This window comes from Bombina bombina, unplaced genomic scaffold (genome assembly GCF_027579735.1).
Source record: "Bombina bombina isolate aBomBom1 unplaced genomic scaffold, aBomBom1.pri scaffold_715, whole genome shotgun sequence".
Taxonomy (NCBI): domain Eukaryota; kingdom Metazoa; phylum Chordata; class Amphibia; order Anura; family Bombinatoridae; genus Bombina; species Bombina bombina.
In genome coordinates this window covers 22,910-42,500 of record NW_026512723.1, presented here as the reverse complement: position 1 = coordinate 42,500, position 19,591 = coordinate 22,910, and the positions used below count along the sequence as shown (strand labels likewise).

Genomic DNA, 19,591 nt, shown 5'->3' with positions numbered 1-19,591 from the left:
GAACTGGAATCACTAAATGCCGACATCACAGATAGGGAGGTCTTAGGGGTTCTTAAGGATCTAAAACCAGGCAAAGCGGCGGGCCCTGGCGGTTTCCCAGGGGACTATTATAAATTATTTAAACCAACTCTCACCAAACATATTGTCCAATTCTGCAACTCCATCCTAAAAGGCCATATGATCCCATCCGAACTGTTAGACGCTAAAATTATAGTCCTCCCTAAACCAGGCAAAGATAAGACGTTGTGTCATAATTGCAGGCCAATATCTCTAATAAATCAGGACCTAAAATTTTTTACAAAGATCCTAGCCAATCGACTTAAACCTCTACTCCCCGACCTGGTCCATCCAGACCAGGTTGGCTTTATCCAAAATAGAGAAGCCCCAGACAATGTCAGGAGGATGGTGTCTCTGATTGATTACATGCATGAAACGAAAACGCCTTCTCTGCTCCTATCTCTGGATGCGGAGAAGGCGTTTGACAGAGTTGATTGGACATATATGCAGGCAGTGTTAAACAAGATAGGCATCTCTGGGGAATTTATGAGTGCAATTCAAAGTATATATTCCACCCCCTCAGCGAGTGTGAGAGCCATGGGTCACCAATCGGAAAGATTTACAGTCCTCAATGGGACCCGTCAGGGATGCCCTTTGTCCCCATTACTGTTCGCACTGTGCATAGAACCTTTGGCCCAACACATTAGAAAATCCCCTGATATAACAGGTATTAAAATAAAGCAGAAGGAATACAAACTCACACTCTTCGCAGACGATGTCCTCCTCTCCTTGTCAAGGCCAATGATAACGCTGCCGAACCTCTACCAAACCCTCAACTCCGTCTCCTCCATTTCAGGCTATAAAATTAATCTAGAAAAATGTGAAGCGCTGCCCATACACCTCCCAGACCATACCAAAAAGCTGATAGAGGCTAACTTTGAATTTAAATGGGCCAAACACCTTCTCAGATACTTAGGGATTAATCTAACCATAAGCTCAACGGAACTGTATAACGCAAATTACCCCCCTATATACAAAAGCATTAGACAAGACTTAAATAAATGGAGTAAACTAAGATTCTCATGGTTTGGTAGACTGTCGGCAGTCAAAATGATGATATTGCCAAGGATCCTGTATTTATCCGCACCTTACCGATTAGAATACCAACCCCAGACTTAGATGACCTCCAAAAGCGTATAAATAGTTTTATAAGGGGAAACAAAAAGGCTAGAATCCCGTCGGCAATTCTCACTAGGAACAGACAATTAGGAGGGGTGGGGGCACCAAACCTTAAACATTATTACCAGGCAGCCAGATTGGCACAGACTGCCCTTCTTAACGACCCTGACGAGGACATTGTATGGACACAACTGGAATCAGACATTGCAGGACTTATTCCACGTGACATGATTCTTTGGAACCCTAAACGGTGCCTTAGTAGGAAGCAACACAAATACCCTGTGATAGACTTTATGATTAAACAATGGTCCAAGCTGACCACTTCTTTGGCCCTGCTCCCTCAGCACTCCATTAAAGCCACACTCGCAAGCCTGGTTAGACACGAACTGGTTCCCACTATTACGAAATGGGGAAACCGAGGACTCTACAGAATAGCAGACCTCATAGAGGGAGGCAAAATGATGAGCTACACACAACTACAGGATAAATTACAGCCAATCAAACTAGAATGGTTTTTATATTTGCAGCTCACTTCCATCATTCACCCTCTCCTGCCATCTGTAACTAAAAACACACCCTCCACGTTAGAGAATTTATGCAGCACCATATCTAGGCCCAAGAACACTATCTCAAGGCTATACCAAGCAATTCAACTAGCATCAGAAAACTCCAAATCCACTCTACAAAACAAATGGGAAAAGGATATCAACAAGGAAATGGAGATCCAAGATTGGTATATAACTCTCTCTAGTGCGTGGGAAGGGTTTACTGAGTGCAGACATGTGGGAAAATTGCATTAAAACCAACTTTCGTTGGTATCTAACTCCACAGATAACCTCACACTCCTCCAAAAATAGATCCAGACTTTGTTATAGAGGCTGCGGAGAAGTAGGGGATTATAAACACATGTGGTGGGATTGCTCCCACACACAAAGGGTATGGAACCAACTATCCCGGTTCCTAAGCTCGATCCTAGACAGCCCAATTAACCTTACCATGGAACAAGCTTTACTCCACATTAGACTTAAAGAATTTAATAAATACATTAACTTGTTTATTAAGATAACATGCACTGCCACAAGAGTTTGTATAGCCCGCCATTGGAAAGAGTGTGCCCCGTCTTGGGAAGAAATAAAACTCAAAATTAAATTTTATTACAACATGGCAGAACAGGCAGCATTTCTCCTGGATACCCAAGAAACCTTTCAGAAAGTTTGGTATTATTGGATATTACACAATGTGTCCTGACACACTAGTCTAAATCAATAGAGCGCCCCACATAGAGTGCCCTACCCTTTGGAGCATAGAGCCCCCGGAAGTGACAGGGAAAGTTGTGGGTAAATAGGAGACATGTAAAACCTATATATAATAAGTCTTAAAAATAGAGTGATGTGGTCAGGAGATATCCCCTTATCTGCATTCTGCTCCCCTCTCTTTCTTTGCTTTATCTAACTCTCTCATCTCTTCGCTAATTCTTTTTTACATTGTTCCTTCTCTTGGGAACATATTGTTTGATTGGGCCATATTGCATTACATTGTGCACAGAAATACTTCAGATTTAACTTTAAATAAGAGATTCTTCACTGTATTGTCTTATGTTTCACAATGATTGACGTTATCAGGTTTCTCATGCAAGAATGGCCGCACAAGTTATGACATGGTAACCGACCGATTTAAGGTATTGTAACTTGAGTATTCTTGGTCATTATGTAATTTTAGAGACCCATGATTTCTGTACCTTTGATTTGTTTTTCTCTCATATTCTTTTTGTTATTATGCTCTTGCTACAAAACAATAAAAATTACTTTATCATAATGGTGTTTAACAAGATGCAAAGGGATTAAACACATAATTAAATTCAGCTCTGGAGCAGCCCTGCACTATTGGGCCGCTAGTTTAAAACATCTGACGAGCCAATAAGAGGTATATGTTTGTAGCCACCAGCTATTTCCCAGTAGTGCATGTGTTTTCCAACAAAGGATAACAAAAGAACAAAATGCATTTTATAGTATTAGTTAAAAGACTTAAAAGACCACTAAAATACAGTAGAACTGAACAACTGACAAATGCACAGCAAAAAGAAAATGCAATAGCACTTACTTTAAATTTGAAATGAACAAATTTCAAAGTTAATCCACGTTTCCCTCCCCCTGTATCATGTGACAGCCAGACGATCACAACATGCATATAACTGCATTTTTGCACATGCTCAGTAGGATCTGGAGCCTCACATAGAAATAATGTGTACATTTTAATAATGGAAGTTGTTTTTTTTTTTTTTAAATTGCACACTATCTGAATCATTAAAGTTTAATTTTGACTTTCACGTCCCTTTAATTCCAGTGTCCCTCCTATTAATGTCCAGGTTTCTCTTTCAAGACATGAACAATAGCGCATTTTATTTTTGCACTAATGTCCTTTGCAAATAATGTGTTCAACCTATGCAACCGGGTTAAACACATAGTTAAAGTCCAGCTCACAACAGTGCAGCAGGACAGATGAGTTTGTCAGTTCCAATCTCATGCTCAAGTGTTGCCATGTATCTCAGCTCCCAAGTGGGACTTTAGAGGTATGTTTAACTCCTTTACAGAAATTAAACACATTTTAAAAGTACAGTAGTGTAAAACAAAATTCTCTATTAATTGGAACAATTATCAATCACTAGACAATAATGTTCCTTTAAGAAAACTATTCAAATCCTCTGTATATTTAGTAACTAGAGGAAACCAGAATGTATACACTGAGTAAGCAACTTAAAACTTATGGACCCTATTTTTTTACTTTAAGAGTCCTCTCCAAACTAACTCCAGTTTATGTTTTTCTACTAAAGATCAGAGAGATGTGATAGATTTAGTGAATTCACTTCCTAGAGCAACATATGAGTTGGAGAGACTTTTCCCACTGCTACATAATCCGCAATATGTCAGCTCTTAGCAAATTAGTATCTTCAAAGGGACAGTCTACAATATAATTTTTTTGAGGTTGTGTAAATAAATAAAGTACAACATACATGTATTACCATTGAAATGACATAGTAGATGGAAACTTTTGCATTCTAAAGTCTAGTGTAGGCTAAGGTATCTATGCTGTGTGTATTGCTAACCCAGATTTATATCAATATAGGGTAGTTTAAGTTACTTAGTGAGATATGCTACAAATACCTCTGTACTATAAATTTAAGCAAGAGCTATAGCAAGATGTGGATTTGCCATGAAGAAGATCTAATGATTAGGGAGGACATGGGGAGAGTTGGTGTGAGGAGTATAAATTGGTGGTAATCAGTTACACCGTAAGAGTCAACAGACAAGTTCTACAGTGGGTCTATAACAAAGAGCTCCAATCTATCAGATAAACACACTATATCATCATTGTCAATTATATATAGCCCTATGCAGAAAAAGATTATTTCTATGAAAACACATTTTGATCCTGAATTTAATAGTAAGTGTTCAAAAATATTTCTGGGCAGATATTTTACTAAGCTATTGTAGATGCAGGCTAACGAGATCTATTAGCTATGGTGCTCTATACAACAATCTCTGTTTAACCTACACCAGTGGCATCTATCTGAAACTTAGCTTGCAAGTTTATGCGTGAAGGGGTCCAACAAGGAAAGAACCCAGGGGTCAGTTGACGAGGTGTCATAAGTAGTGGATGCAACAGATATGTCTCCTCTTTCTAATGGCAGATTGAATATAAGGAGGAGGTAATGTATATGTGGTTCCAGTCTCTGAGTGAGAGAGCAGTCTCGCTTCTTCCATGTCAGGTCTCTCCTCCAGTTTCCACATTAGGGGACACCTTAGGATATCTGTAAGAGTATTGTGCGCACAAGGAGGTGTAATTGGGAGTTCTATATCTCTTTCCCTCAGGGACTTCCCCGCAAGAGGATTCACGTCTCGCCCCCGCTGACCGGCCGCATCTGCCGGGGCTAACGTCAGACCAAGGTAATCAGTAGATCCGCTGACTATTGACGTTGATAATTGTATAACTTTCTGCAATGAAGTCTCCCCAGAGGATTTGATCTCGGGCTTCCTCCTCTCGCACACAATCCCCATATCGGGTTCTGATGTTAACCCTTCTATTGCAGGTCTAGTAAGGGATTGATCAGGAGGAACATCCCCTGTCCTCAGGCAAAGGGCTAGATCAGCCATCTTGTTACAGAATTGTGTCTTGAATTCCTCCAGCATAATTTGAACGGCATGGTAAAAGCCCTCCATGAGTAGATTAGATAGAATTCTGAGATAAATGTAAAAGCTGAGACGGTGTTTGATGAAAACTTGTTACCACTGTATTAGATAGTTATGGGAGATAACAGCAGCAGTACTATCTCACTGCTGAGTAACCAGGGTTCCCGGTGGGAGGGGGGGTTATTCCTGCGACAGCTTACCCTTCATAGATTGTAAGCCACGCCATAGGGAGCAGTTGGATCAAATTGTAATGAAGGAGAATAGTCAAAGATGGCATTTCCCGCCCTAGAATAGGTTTAAAAGTTTCCTTAAAGGGTCACTGAACCCAATTTTTTTATTTCATGATTCAGATAGAGCATGAAATTTTAAGCAACTTTCTAATTTACTCCTATTATCAAATTTTCTTCATTCTCTTGGTATCTTTATTTGAAATGCAAGAATGTAAGTTTAGATGCCGGCCCATTTTTGGTGAACAACCTGGGTTGTTCTTGCTGATTGGTGGATAAATTCATCCACCAATAAAACAGTGCTGTCCAGAGTTCTTAACCAAAAAAAGCTTAGATGCCTTCTTTTTTAAATAAAAATAGCAAGAGAACGAAGAAAAAATGATAATAGGAGTAAATTAGAAAGTTGCTTAAAATTGCATGCTCTATCTGAACCACAAAAGAAAAAAGTTGTGTTCATTGTCCCTTGAAGACTCTTGAGGGTAAACTCGTATGTGGAATTGAGGTGCAGGAATCTGATTCAGACTAAAATGGCTTTTCCATTTATATTTGAATAACTTAGTCTCTGAAGTGGTATGGTCACTCACTATGAAGTGTTGCCGAAGAGCATAGACTAAAAGCGAGATCTCAGAGTTGCCTTCTTAACTTGTCAGTGAACAAAGGAGCATATGTATAAACCAAGGATAAATGAGACCTGAATATATGAATTAAACTCAAATTTAGGAGCACTGAGAAAACACATCCTGTCGCTTCAGTTATCGGCTCCGCCCCCCGTCTACAATATAAATTTTGTTTTAAAAGATAGATAATCCCTTTATTACCCATTCCCCAATTCTGCATAACCAACACAGTTATAGTAATATACTTTGTACCAAAGTGATTACCTTATATCTAAGCATCTTCTGACAGCCCACTGATCACATGATGTTTTATTATCTATTAACGCATTTAGTACTATGTTGGCTAAATCTTAAATAACTCCTCGGCATGAACACATTGTTATCTATATGTCCCACATGAACTAGCAGTCTCCTGTTGTGAAAAGCAAATAAAGAGCATGTGATTAGGAGGCTGACAATAGAGCCTTTGAAACAGGCAGAAATTTAGACGTTTAAATGTTATAACGTATATTAAATCGAACAATGTTGGTTGTGCAAAGCTCGGGAATGGGTAGTAAAGGCATTATCTATCTTTTTAAACAATAACAATTTTAGTCTTGAAAAAGCCCACAATTACGGGTGAAACGCGTAGAAGCTAAGTTGTTATCCTGCAATTATTTCTTTTTACTAGGTACCTAGTAACCCACACGTGACACACGCTAAGAGCGGGTTGTTTCGCTTTATCAGCTTTTGGACTGTCAACATTATAGCTGCTGGGCTTTTTTTTGGCAATCACACGCACCGGAACCGAGTTTCAACCTAGGCACAGAAGCCGTTACTTTGGAGGAAGAGGGGTGAGTGAGATTGCTCCAACTGCCTCCAGAAGGCGAGCATTGTTCCAATATCTGTCAGGTTGTTAACCGGAGAGCACATTGATCCGGTGAGGTGCAATATAAGACTGTCTCAAGAAGGATATATCTACTTCCTTACGGAGTTACTCCTTATGTACAACTAGCAGCATACAATACAATTTTCATTCAGCTTAATATTTGCTACATTGTGGCCATATTAATACTATGATGATATTTTTGGTAACATCTACTGTCTGAAGTTACGGACATTTTCTTTTTTTGAAGCTATCTTTACTCAGCTGAATATTTGCAACATTGTGGTTACATTAGTAATTTGATGGTATTTGTGATACTATCTCCTGCCTGAAGTTACGGACAATTATCTCCTTGGAACAAAGTTGACGACACGTTCATTATCAAAATAATCTGGAATTTTTTCATATTTTTGCCATAGATTTTTATTTTAAGGTGGTATATTTTAATAGTATATTTTGGAACCCTCTATTTGAAACCCATATTTTTTATATACTTTTACTCACCAATTTTTCGCATTTACTACGTTTGGTATTGTATATTTTATGTATGTGTATTTTGTATTTTATGTGTATTTTGTAACTTGTATTTTAGATTAAAGGGAGATGCCCCTTTTATTAAATTATGTATGAATTTTGAATATTAGGAATTATATTTGCGATTGATCGTCCTAATTGTAATATATATATATATATATATATATATATATATATATATATATATATATATATATATATATATATATATATATATATATATATATATATATATATATATATAACTAGTTGTCCACAGAATAAATGTGTTTGTTACTTCTAGCTTTTTAGTGCTCCCTTTAAAGTCCCTTTAAAGCTCCAAAGTTCCATCCCTTTGATATTGAAATAAAAAAAAAGTGATTTTTCAATCTAATTTCCCAGTTTGCTTAGTTAAAAAAGGGACAGTACTGTAAAATTGGTTTCACCTTAAAGTGACATTGTAGTTTTTTCTTTTCATAAATGTGCTGTAGATGATCCAATTATATAACCCATCTGGGGGTGTTTTTGTAAAAAATGTATAGTTTTGCTTATTTTTAAATAACATGCAGATTTTCAAACTCCTAACCAAGCTCCAAGAGAGGGTGAGGGTCTGCTCTCAGCCCCTTTCAGTGGGTGTTCCAGTCCAGACTAATCTCATCAATAGTGCTAAACTGGGAGCTTCTAAGTAAAGTGTTTAAAAGGTTTTATACTTGATTTTTATAGCAGTATCTGTGCATATTTTTCCTTTATAGTAGTGTATTACATGCAGTTAAATTAAAATTTGTCCCTTTAAAGACTTGTTATACCTGAGTTTAAAAATGTATGGCAAATGTATCCTTTGTGTATACTTTTGTACATCAAATAGCTGTCTCTACTGAGTGAAACCAAAGCCCAATCAAATGGGATGAATTTGTAGAGAGAGCATACAACAGATATCGATACATTGGTTACATACCAGCATATCAAACATATGGGGTAGATGGCATCTAGTAACAGGTATGAGAGAGTGGGTACTGCGTATCTAGTAAATGGGCATATAATTTAGCTATGCATTTGTAACAGGGTATCAATTATATAGGCCTGTGGGTTATACAGAATGGGTGTATGTATCTGGAAGTGAGGGTATGTATAAAAGTACCAGATATGAGAGAGAGGGCAAATAGCAAGCTAAATTGAAAACATTTTGACGGTCTATTTAGGTGGTAACTGGTACATGAGGCATTGAGTATATAAACATATATATAACGTATATAAACAAAGTGACACACACACACTGTAGAGTATATATATATATATATATATATATATATATATATATATATATATATATATATATATATATATATATACACACACACATACATATACATACACACACACATTTTTTATTTATTTATATTATCTAGTCTAGTGAGTATATATTGGAGAGGGCAATAGGTATGAGGGAGAATATAAATAGCAAGGTGACATTTATATATAGAAGAGTGACAGGTATATGGGGCAATACTTATATAGAAAGATAACATTAATGCTGCTGATGCAGAAAAACAGGCACATAGTGCCCTATATAATTCTAGCGCCTCATTTACTGCTCTGTTGACTATTAAAGGGACAGTCTAGTCAAACTTAAAATTTCATGGTTCAGATAGGGCATACAATCTTAAACAACTTTACAATTTATCTTTATCATAGAATTAGCTTTGTTCCCTTGGTATTCTTTGCTGAAAGCTAAACCTAGGAAGGCGCACATGCTAGATTCTAAGCCCTTGAAGCAGCCTCTTATCTCAGTACATTTTGACAGTTTTTCACAGCTAGTTCATGTGTGCCATATAGATAACATTGTGCTCACTTCTGTAGTTATTTGTGAGTCAGCACTTATTGGCTAAAATGTAAGTCTGTAAAAAGCACCGAGATAAGAGGTCAGTACAAGGTAATCACAGAGGTAAAAAGTGTATTAATATAACAGCATTAGATATGCAAAAATGGGGAATGGGTAATAAAGGGATAATCTATCTTTTTAACGCATTAACGACCAACGACGTACAGGGTACGTCCTACAAAAAACGGTTGTTAACGTTGTTGGTGTTATCAAGTGGTGGAAGTGATCCTCGCTTCCATGTTATTGCAGTGATGTCTCGATATTGAGTCATCCTGCAATAAAAAATGTTTAGCCATCCGATGCAGAGAGAGCCACTCTGTGGCCCTCTCTGCATCGGCCATCGATGGTCATGATCGTTGGTGGGTGGGAGCCATTGCAGGGAGGCTGGTGGTCGGCCATTGATGGGGGATGTGCGTCAGAGGGGGGCCGGGAGCACGCACGGGGACGAACGCTACACTTTGGCACAATTTGTGTAGCTACACTACAGAAAAATAGCATTTATATTTAAAAATAAAAAAAAAATGGCAAACTGGGTACTGGCAGACAGCTGCCAGTACCCAAGATGGCACACAATAAAGGTAGAGGGGGGATCCTACACAGCAGAATAGGTCTTTTAAAAAACAACATTTTATTTTAGTACTGGTGGAGACAATTGTGGGGTGGGGGAGGGAAGAGAGCTGTTTGGGAGGGATCAGGGGGTGGGATGTGTCAGGTGGGAGACTGATCTCTACACTAAAGCTAAAATTAACCCTACAAGCTACCTAATTAACCCCTTCACTGCTGGGCATAATACAATTGTGGTGCGCAGCAGCATTTAGCGGCATTCTAATTACCAAAAAGCAACGCCAAAGCCATATATGTCTGCTATTTCTGAACAAAGGGGATCCCAGAGAAGCTTTTACAACCATTTGTGCCATAATTGCACAAGCTGTTTGTAAATAATTTCAGTGAGAGACCTAAAAATTGTGAAAAATGCAACTTTTTTTTTTTATTTGATCGCATTTGGCGGTGAAATGGTGGCACGAAATATACCAAAATGGGCCTAAATCAATACTTTGGGTTGTCTACTACACTACAGCTAAATTTAACCCTACAAGCTCCCTAATTAACCCCTTCACTGCTGGGTATAATACACGTGTGGTGCGCAGCGGCATTTAGCGGCCTTCTAATTATCAAAAAGCAATGCCAAAGCCATATATGTCTGCTATTTGTGAATAAATCTCAGCGAGAAACCTAAAGTTTGTGAAAAAGTGAAAAAAAAATTTTTATTTGGCGGTGAAATGGTGGCATGAAAATATACCAAAACGGGCCTAGATCAATACTTTGGGATGTCTTCTAAAAAAAAATAAAATATAAAACATGTCAAGGGATATTCAGGGATTCCTGACATATATCAGTGTTCCAATGTAACTATCGCTAATTTTGAAAATATAAACATTGGGTATTTCTAAGCTCAGGACAAAATTTAGAAACTATTTAGTATGGTTGGTGGTTATAGATGTGTTCTCTTGAATACCAAGAGAACAAAGCAAAATTGGTAATAAAAGTAAATTAGAACTTTGTTTAAAATTACATGCCCTATTTAAATCATGAGATTTTTTCTTTACTGTTCCTTTAAGGGGTTAAACAAAAATTCTAGAGTAGACTGTCCCTTTAAAAAAAAGAAAGTCAAAATTAAACTTTCATTATTCAGATAAAAAATGAATCAAATTTTACTTCTATTATCTAATTTGTTCTCTTTGTATAAAGCATACATAGGAAGGCTCAGTAGCAGCAATGCACTATGGGAGGTAGCTGCTGATTGGTGGATGCACATATATGCCTCTTGTTATTTGCTCACCAGATATGTTCAGCTAGTTCTCAGTAGTGCATAGCTGCTCTTTAAAATGATGGACACCAAGAGAATTAAGTAAATTTGCTAACAGACATAAAATGGAAAAAAGTGTTTAAAATATGTTCTGCTCTTATTTGAAGCAGAAGCATTAAACATTGTTCAAGTATTTGATTAATAATAAAATGAATTATCCTTTTTAATCGGTAATATGCAGTGTAACTGATGGCATACATGCATTAAACATATGACATTTAACCCCTTCACACCCTTAGGATGTTCTATGTCATCCTAAAAGCGTTGGGCTTTAACACCCTTAGGACAGCATAGAACGTCCTACCTGTTTTGGCATCCTGCAGTATACTCCTTTTGTTTAATGGGAAATCGGACATGAGGGCGGTAGCCCATGATCCGATCCTGACCTTGAAATCACGTGATCGGATTGACAATTGAGTGATTTCATATTACAAGCAAGTCTTTACATCTGAACTTTGTTCCAATGTTAAAACACTTGCCCAAGGCATGAAGGGGTTAAGAGAATGAAGGGGGGGGGGGGGGAGAAACACACAACACATGCACAAGAAACTGCTTTTCCTGTGTGTATATAATAAGATTTCTATGCCATGTGCAGGCAGTACTTACCCAGCAGGACTGCCATCATTGCAAGTCACAGATTGGTTGTGCAGGAGGTGTAATTTCATCTCCTCATCCAATCGCTGAGCAGAGCATGGATAGAGAGATTGTGCCAGACTCTTGATTTGAGCCATAAAGTTATCCATATTTCCCTCCACAGCAGTGAAGTCTAGTGGGAAGCTCTCACCTCCCCGATCACCTCTCTCACGACTGCTGGGTACCGCTGACTGCCCACGCCGTCTCCAGTTCTTCCTGCTGCCAATGGGAATCACGCCGAGTAGGAGGAGAAGCAGAGTCACGCACTTACACCCGGCCATTCCTGGCACACTTAGTGCCCCCTATGGAAAAGACATAGTTACTAGAGAAGTACAATTTTATATTAGCATCTTGAGCATAAATACAAAGGTGCGCTTGAGACCATGCCAAGTAGGACTCACTAGCTTGATACAATCTAAACCATCCTGCTACTTTGATTGGGTGAATACACAAGATGTAAAGTATACGGAGCTTTAGGATCACTGGAGTGCAATCCATACTGGTATTAGAAGTCCATGGTTAGTATATGCTGTGCGTGCAGTAGAATGGTACTTGCTATACAATTCATGTCAGATAGCGCAGGTGCATCCCTTACCTCAAGCAATGTATTTCTATGAGGGACTGCTCTAAAATTCATGTTGGATAATGCTACAGTGCTAAGCCAATGGAGTGCAAGAGTTCCATTTACATAGAGATGTTTTTGATCAAGTGCATTGCTATACACCTTCCATGTTTTTGAATGCACAATAGTAAGCAATATCAGTTAATACATGGTTTTCATAAGCGCTAAATATGAAGGTGGTATTTCGGATAGCGCTTAAACTAAACACCTAACCAACAACGAATAGGGCGTGCTATTTATGTATCAGGTGCATTAAAATACGTTTTAGCCAACAACTTTTAACACCTGGTCATTATTGTTTCTGCAATGCCAACCCTAAAAAGCAACAACAATGTGCATTAGAAGTTGCACATATCATATAACCTGCTAACTTCATATATACATGCAGGAATTATTAACAGATGTCAAAGTTATGTTAACAGTTTTTAACGAATAAAAGACAGTAAGAAAACTAAATCGGTATCATCTTACTGTGTGGAAAACGCACTATACAGTTCAGTTTTGATATCAATAAGCACTTTACTTTTTAGAATGGATGTCTTAATTCAAACATTAAATGTTCTAATTTCTCAGGTTATGTAATTTTTCCACAATTCTCCCTAACTAGCCATATATATATATATATATATACACACACACACACACACCCCCATTCCTCAGGAGGGGTGCTTAAATCCAGGGAGTGGATATTATTGGATTGTTCTTATTGTTTGTTTATGCACCCTGGTTTGGAGGAATTGTTGGCGAGTGGGAGTGCGCTATCTTGGTTATATATATATATATATATATATATATATATATATATATATATATATATATATATATATATATATATATATATATATATATATATATATATATATATATATATCTCAATATGTTTGTATACTGATTAAACAATCACTGTGGATACTGTATAAGAGTTAGACTTGTAAAGTTTAGCGAATACACTTCCAAATTTGACAGGAATCTGTAAATCTATCGTTTTATTACAGTTAAATTAAAGGAAAAAACAGTTAACTAAATAATGAATGTATATTGGAAAGCTTATATGTGGAATTCAGAAAGTGGTTTAGGTCCCTTTAATTATGTTCACTCTAATTCACCAAATAATTTTGTTTCTTTGTTAATTTTCTCCCTTGCTCCTCATTCTGTAACTCCTTTTTTCCTTCACTCATTAGTACTAATTATTAGCAGTTACCCAATACAGCCTCCCTGTTATTTCCATTGCCACCTCAGTAAGATAACCTCACATCTTATTGCATCTGTTCCAACACACTGTCATTTGTCTCTCCCCCTCTCAGTTATTCTGTCTTCTCTTCCCTGTCTCTGTGGTTCTGGGTGTGGCCTTTTCTCTTTCATCTATGTTTTTCTCTCTGAAAACCACAGGCAATAATAGGGGTGTGGGGAGCTGAGGGGCAAAATTTGTAGCAAATACAGGCTCATCCCATCAACAAAAGAACAAAAAAAAAAAAAAATCAATGCAAAGCTAACTTCAAACACTACAAAGCATTGTTGGGAAAACCATCCTCAGATAAACATGTGCAGCCTGGGAGAGATTCCAGTTCAAGTAACCTTAGCATCCTTTATACGCTTTGTCTAAAGACATCCTTCGCTTATCTCCCCAAACTACACAAATAATCTGATCTTTCCCCTTGACAAACTACAACCTGCAGCATTACACCTCACACCAACAAAAATTTATACAAACTACCGGTCTCGATCATCTCTAGGAACCTATGTTCACTGTGTATCTTATTCACACCTAACATCTTCCTATTTTCCCTCAGGTGAGGGGGGCAGACTAACGCTTCACCAGGTGAGGTGAGGGGGGCAGACTAACGCTTCACTAGGTGAGGGGGGCAGACTAACGCTTCACCAGGTGAGGTGAGGGGGGCAGACTAACGCTTCAGCAGATGAGGGGGGGGCAGACTAAACGCTTCACCAGGTGAGGTGAGCAGACTAAACGCTTCACCAGGTGAGGTGAGGGGGGCAGACTAAACGCTTCACCAGGTGAGGTGAGGGGGGCAGACTAACGCTTCACCAGGTGAGGTGAGGGGGGCAGACTAAACGCTTCACCAGGTGAAGGGGGCAGACTAACGCTTCAGCAGGTGAGGGGGGCAGACTAATGCTTCAGCAGGTGAGGGGGGCAGACTAACGCTTCACTAGGTGAGGTGGGCAGACTAACGCTTCACTAGGTGAGGTGAGGGGGGCAGACTAACGCTTCACTAGGTGAGGTGAGGGGGGCAGACTAACGCTTCACCAGGTGAGGTGGGCAGACTAATGCTTCACTAGGTGAGGTGAGGGGGGCAGACTAACGCTTCACTAGGTGAGGTGAGGGGGGCAGACTAACGCTTCACTAGGTGAGGTGAGGGGGGCAGACTAACGCTTCACCAGGTGAGGGGGGGGCAGACTAACGCTTCACTAGGTGAGGTGAGAAGACTAACGCTTCACTAGGTGAGGTGGGCAGACTAATGCTTCACTAGGTGAGATGAAGGGGGCAGACTAACGCTTCAGCAGGTGAGGTGAGAAGACTAACGCTTCACTAGGTGAGGTGGGCAGACTAATGCTTCACTAGGTGAGATGAGGGGGGCAGACTAACGCTTCACTAGGTGAGGTGAGGGGGGGCAGACTAACGCTTCAGCAGGTGAGGGGGGGGGGCAGACTAACGCTTCACTAGGTGAGGTGAGGGGGGCAGACTAACGCTTCACTAGGTGAGGTGAGGGGGGCAGACTAACGCTTCAGCAGGTGAGGGGGGGCAGACTAACGCTTCAGCAGGTGAGGGGGGGGAGACTAACGCTTCACTAGGTGAGGTGAGGGGGGCAGACTAACGCTTCACCAGGTGAGGTGAGCAGACTAACGCTTCAGCAGGTGAGGGGGGGCAGACTAACGCTTCACTAGGTGAGGTGAGGGGGGCAGACTAACGCTTCACTAGGTGAGGTGAGGGGGGCAGACTAACGCTTCAGCAGGTGAGGGGGGGCAGGCTAAACACTTCACCAGGTGAGGGGGGCAGACTAAACGCTTCACCAGGTGAGGTGAGCAGACTAATGCTTCACTAGGTGAGGTGAGCAGACTAATGCTTCACTAGGTGAGGTGGCAGACTAACGCTTCAGCAGGTGAGGGGGGGCAGACTAACGCTTCACTAGGTGAGGTGAGGGGGGGCAGAAAACACTCCACCGCTTTCTTTTTCTTCATCATTGTCTAAAGGGAACATCACTGTGCAGTGCACATTAATAAAACGCTTGTGGTGTTATAAGCAAGCATGTGTGCAATAAGAAAATCCTCTGTTTGTTTAAACCCTGCAAAAGGGTTAAACACATAGCCTGTTGAGTTGCCACCTTGCATTGCTGCTTCTGAGCAGGTAATGGTCAGTGAGCTGATAAATAGTGATAGCTGCCTATCACTGCCCTGTCCTGGCTCTATAGCTAAACTAGTGTACTAGGCACTGTACACTGCTATATCCACCTTAGAACTACAATCAAGTGGCCACAACACAGCCTTCCACTTCAGCAAACTGCGTACTGTGAATCCGATCAGTTAACAATTTTTAGCACATTGATCTCATAAGCTATTTTTCTCTTCTAGAAGCCACTGGATATACAGAAGATAAAGAAATAAGAAGCATTAATTTAATATCCTGTATTAGGGATGCACCGAAATTTCGGCCGCAGAAACGTTTCGCCCAAAAATTGCATTTTCAGTTATTTCGGGGGTTTTTGCCTGTTATTTTCGGTAAAATTGTGTAACATATTTCAAATTTGATAATAGCCTACAGTGCATTATATGACTTACTGTTTTGCATATAATAATACTTTTCTAGGACTATACTTTATTTGGCTAATTGGTTAAAAAATAAACAAAAAAAACTCTGTGTAATTTGATTCTGTTACACAGAACTAAATAAAGAATAATACAGTATACTGATATTTAATATTGTTTTAAGTAGGGATGCACCGAAATTTCAGTTGCAGAAACATTTTGGCCGAAAATAACATTATCGTTTTTTTCGGTTTTGTTTCTTTTCTTGGTAAAATTATTGTGTAGCATATTATTGTTTTAAGATATTTTTTTGTCCAATTTTAGTGTGTTCCTTTCAATAAACGTGTGGTTATTTTATTGGCTTGCAGTTTTACAATTCAGATTAAATCAGTAAAAAGTCTAATTATGCATAAAAAGAATAAAGAAAATAAAATGAAAAGAAAAAAAAAGAAAAGAAAAAAAGAAAAAATGTGGTTTTCGGCCAAGTGCATCCTGGATTTTCAAGTTCGGTTTCAGCCCAGAATTTCCATTTTGGTGCATCACTATCCTGTATATAATAATTGAATGTATGTAGCTAAACGACTTAAACAATCTTCAGGCTAGCGAGAGTACAATTCACACTCACCTCCTCCATGTGTGTGTGTGTGTGTGTGTGTGTGTGTGTGTGTGTGTTATACAATTTGGTTTTTTTTTGCAATTAGTTGTCTTCTCCTAGAGTCCAATTGACAAAGTTATTACAAAACTCAAATAAAGATGTTGGACAACCCTATTCTAGTTATTACCTACATCAATCATCTTGACATTTCCTCACACCTTTGACACCATTACACTCGTCTGCAAACCTTGTTTATTCGCAATATACCAAGCAAACTACTATATTAACATCAGAACTTGCACTCTTCAGGATTCCCTCCCCAAAGGTAGCACCCCATTATCTCCACATCAGAACCAAGATGCTCCCTCCCCATATCTAGAACTGCTGCATTAATTTCGGAACAAGCACGCTCCTGTATTCCCTGACTACCAAACAAATCCTCAGAATGAATAGGTACTACACACACCTAGCACCTTACTTTATCCAAATGAGAAAACATTGCTGTACCAATTTACTTACTATGTTACATATGTATCACATGATATAACCCAGATGTATCAACCTCTTAACAAGTACATTACTGTTCACACCTAACTCCTTACTGTACCAACTTCAGAATTAGAAAACACCTGTATCCTTTTCCCCAGGCTTTGTGTGAAACCTACTGTAATCAGTATCCACCCAAGAACTACCATACTCACCAAACATGCCCTCCTACTGAGCACCCACATATACCAGTTGAGGACCACTTATTTGCTTGTACTCTTCCCATTATAAAATACCCCTAGTTTCCTTCACACAGGCTACCTGTATCCTCCAATCTCCTCACAACTAGCACCCTACCCCATCCCACTCAAACCTACAACATATTGTTTTAACAAATCCCAAACTATTTGCATATGCCATACAAACGTGCTCTCCTCACATGTTGTATCCACCTGTACCCTAACTATATATAGTTGCTGCCTCTATTAACTACAACAGATTTGTATTCACTCCATGTTATAATCCCCAAACACTTTAAATTTAGCACACATTCGAGTCACTGCATTAAAACTGGGAGTTCCCTCTGACAGACAACATTTCTATAAAGTTGTGAAATACAGTACTATGTACAGCACATGTGGTGCAAGACAGAGTAGGTAATAAAAGACCCCTGGGGTGCCAAAGGGCAGAGTCCAGCAACCCTGGAGAATGTGCAGGAGCAGTAAAACTAATAAGAAGCACTTATTGCGGTAGTATATTAAGGGGGTCCTTAATGACAGAACAAGGATGCTCACAGTGGGAAGGTACTAGGGAAGCAGGAGGATGCACATGATTCATGAGTTTGCTTGGACAGAACTACTAATATAAAGAGGATACACAAGGGTTTATGAGTCCAGAGAGAGAACCAGAGGAAGCAGCATGACTTAGCCATGTGTACCAATTGCAGCAGGACTCCTTAGGTTTTATCAGGAAAGCATCCAGAACAGTGGATGAATCTACATTCCCAGATAATGCAAAGTAATCAGAGTTCCGTGGGATGCACTTCACGCGGAACAAGTGGAGTGGAAAACTCATGTACATAGAACGAACCCGGGCTCCAACTCGTGATGCTCGAGACATACCTTGCTAAGATCCAATTGGCCTCACCAAACGGAGTCCTCTTGAAGGTGCAGTCAGTATCTTTATAAAAACCAAAGCCAGAACTCCAGTGTTCGAATAAAAGAGACAGGTGCAGAGTGAGATACACAAGGGTGAGCAATGGGAAACACTTCTCTCGGGGAATAAATAAAATAAATTAAAAATCCACTTCAGCCGGTGTTGTATCGAAATTAGTTAGTCCCAGTGAGATCCCCTTCAAAGTCAAGCCGAGACCCACGTTAGAGTCTGGTGAAGTAATGAGATCCACTTTAAGGTGTTATTGTAGTGAGATATCAAGATTTGCTTCAAAGCTGGTTCTGAGTTACAAACTCGCAGATCATTCAATACTCAACTACAGGACCTAGAGGGATCTTTAAATTAACCCATTCAGATGAGCCAAGACCTCCCCCTACCAAGGCTGCAACTTTCATTTCCTCATCAATGGGAAGAGACACTGAGGGGTCTTTTGTGGGTAATGGAAGTAATCTGAGAGGCACTCAGAAGTTTCAAAGGGTTTTGGTTCAGCCCCCTGATTAGATCAGCGCGTCCCACATCCGTCCCAAAGTTGCAAGACTAAGATCAAGAGGAAAGCTTGGGGGGAGGGATTATTGGTTTGGGAAAGGAGGGACAAGCGAGAGAGGGGCGGGGGGAAACGCAGGACAGAGGGGATGGGGAAAGAGAGCGGGGAAGGGTAAGTGGATTTTGGTAAATGATAAATGGAGGATAAGGTAATGCATATGAACGAGAGTTGAGGAATTAAAGTAAAATATGAAACAGGAGATTAGGGTTATGAGACGATGGGGAAATTAAAAAGTAGTGGGACTTGTAGGTGTCAGAGGGAATTAAGGAGAAAGATACGAAGAGTAGGTGTTGACAGAACCAGGAGAGGAGAAAAATAGGGAGTATAAAAGTAATCACCATATACTGTTTAATGTATACACATTTTGCCTTTCACTTTCTGTATTTATTTTGTAAACTTTTCCTGTAATTTAACTAAAAATATAGTTTTTTTCATTGACCCCAAAAAG

At 39.4% G+C, this 19,591-nt stretch overlaps 1 protein-coding gene across 1 annotated transcript in view; it reads right to left on the bottom strand.

The window, feature by feature from the left end:
• LOC128644508 (palmitoleoyl-protein carboxylesterase notum1-like) overlaps positions 1-18,603 on the bottom strand; it is a 121,493-nt gene extending 102,890 nt beyond the window's left edge. The window contains exons 1-2 of the mRNA XM_053697092.1: positions 18,548-18,603; positions 11,938-12,266 (exon numbers count right to left, since the gene is read on the bottom strand). Of these exons, the coding sequence (XP_053553067.1) occupies positions 11,938-12,245 (308 nt within the window). The 5' untranslated portion in view covers positions 12,246-12,266; positions 18,548-18,603. The remainder of the gene's footprint in view (positions 1-11,937; positions 12,267-18,547) is intronic.
• Positions 18,604-19,591: the final 988 nt, after the last annotated feature.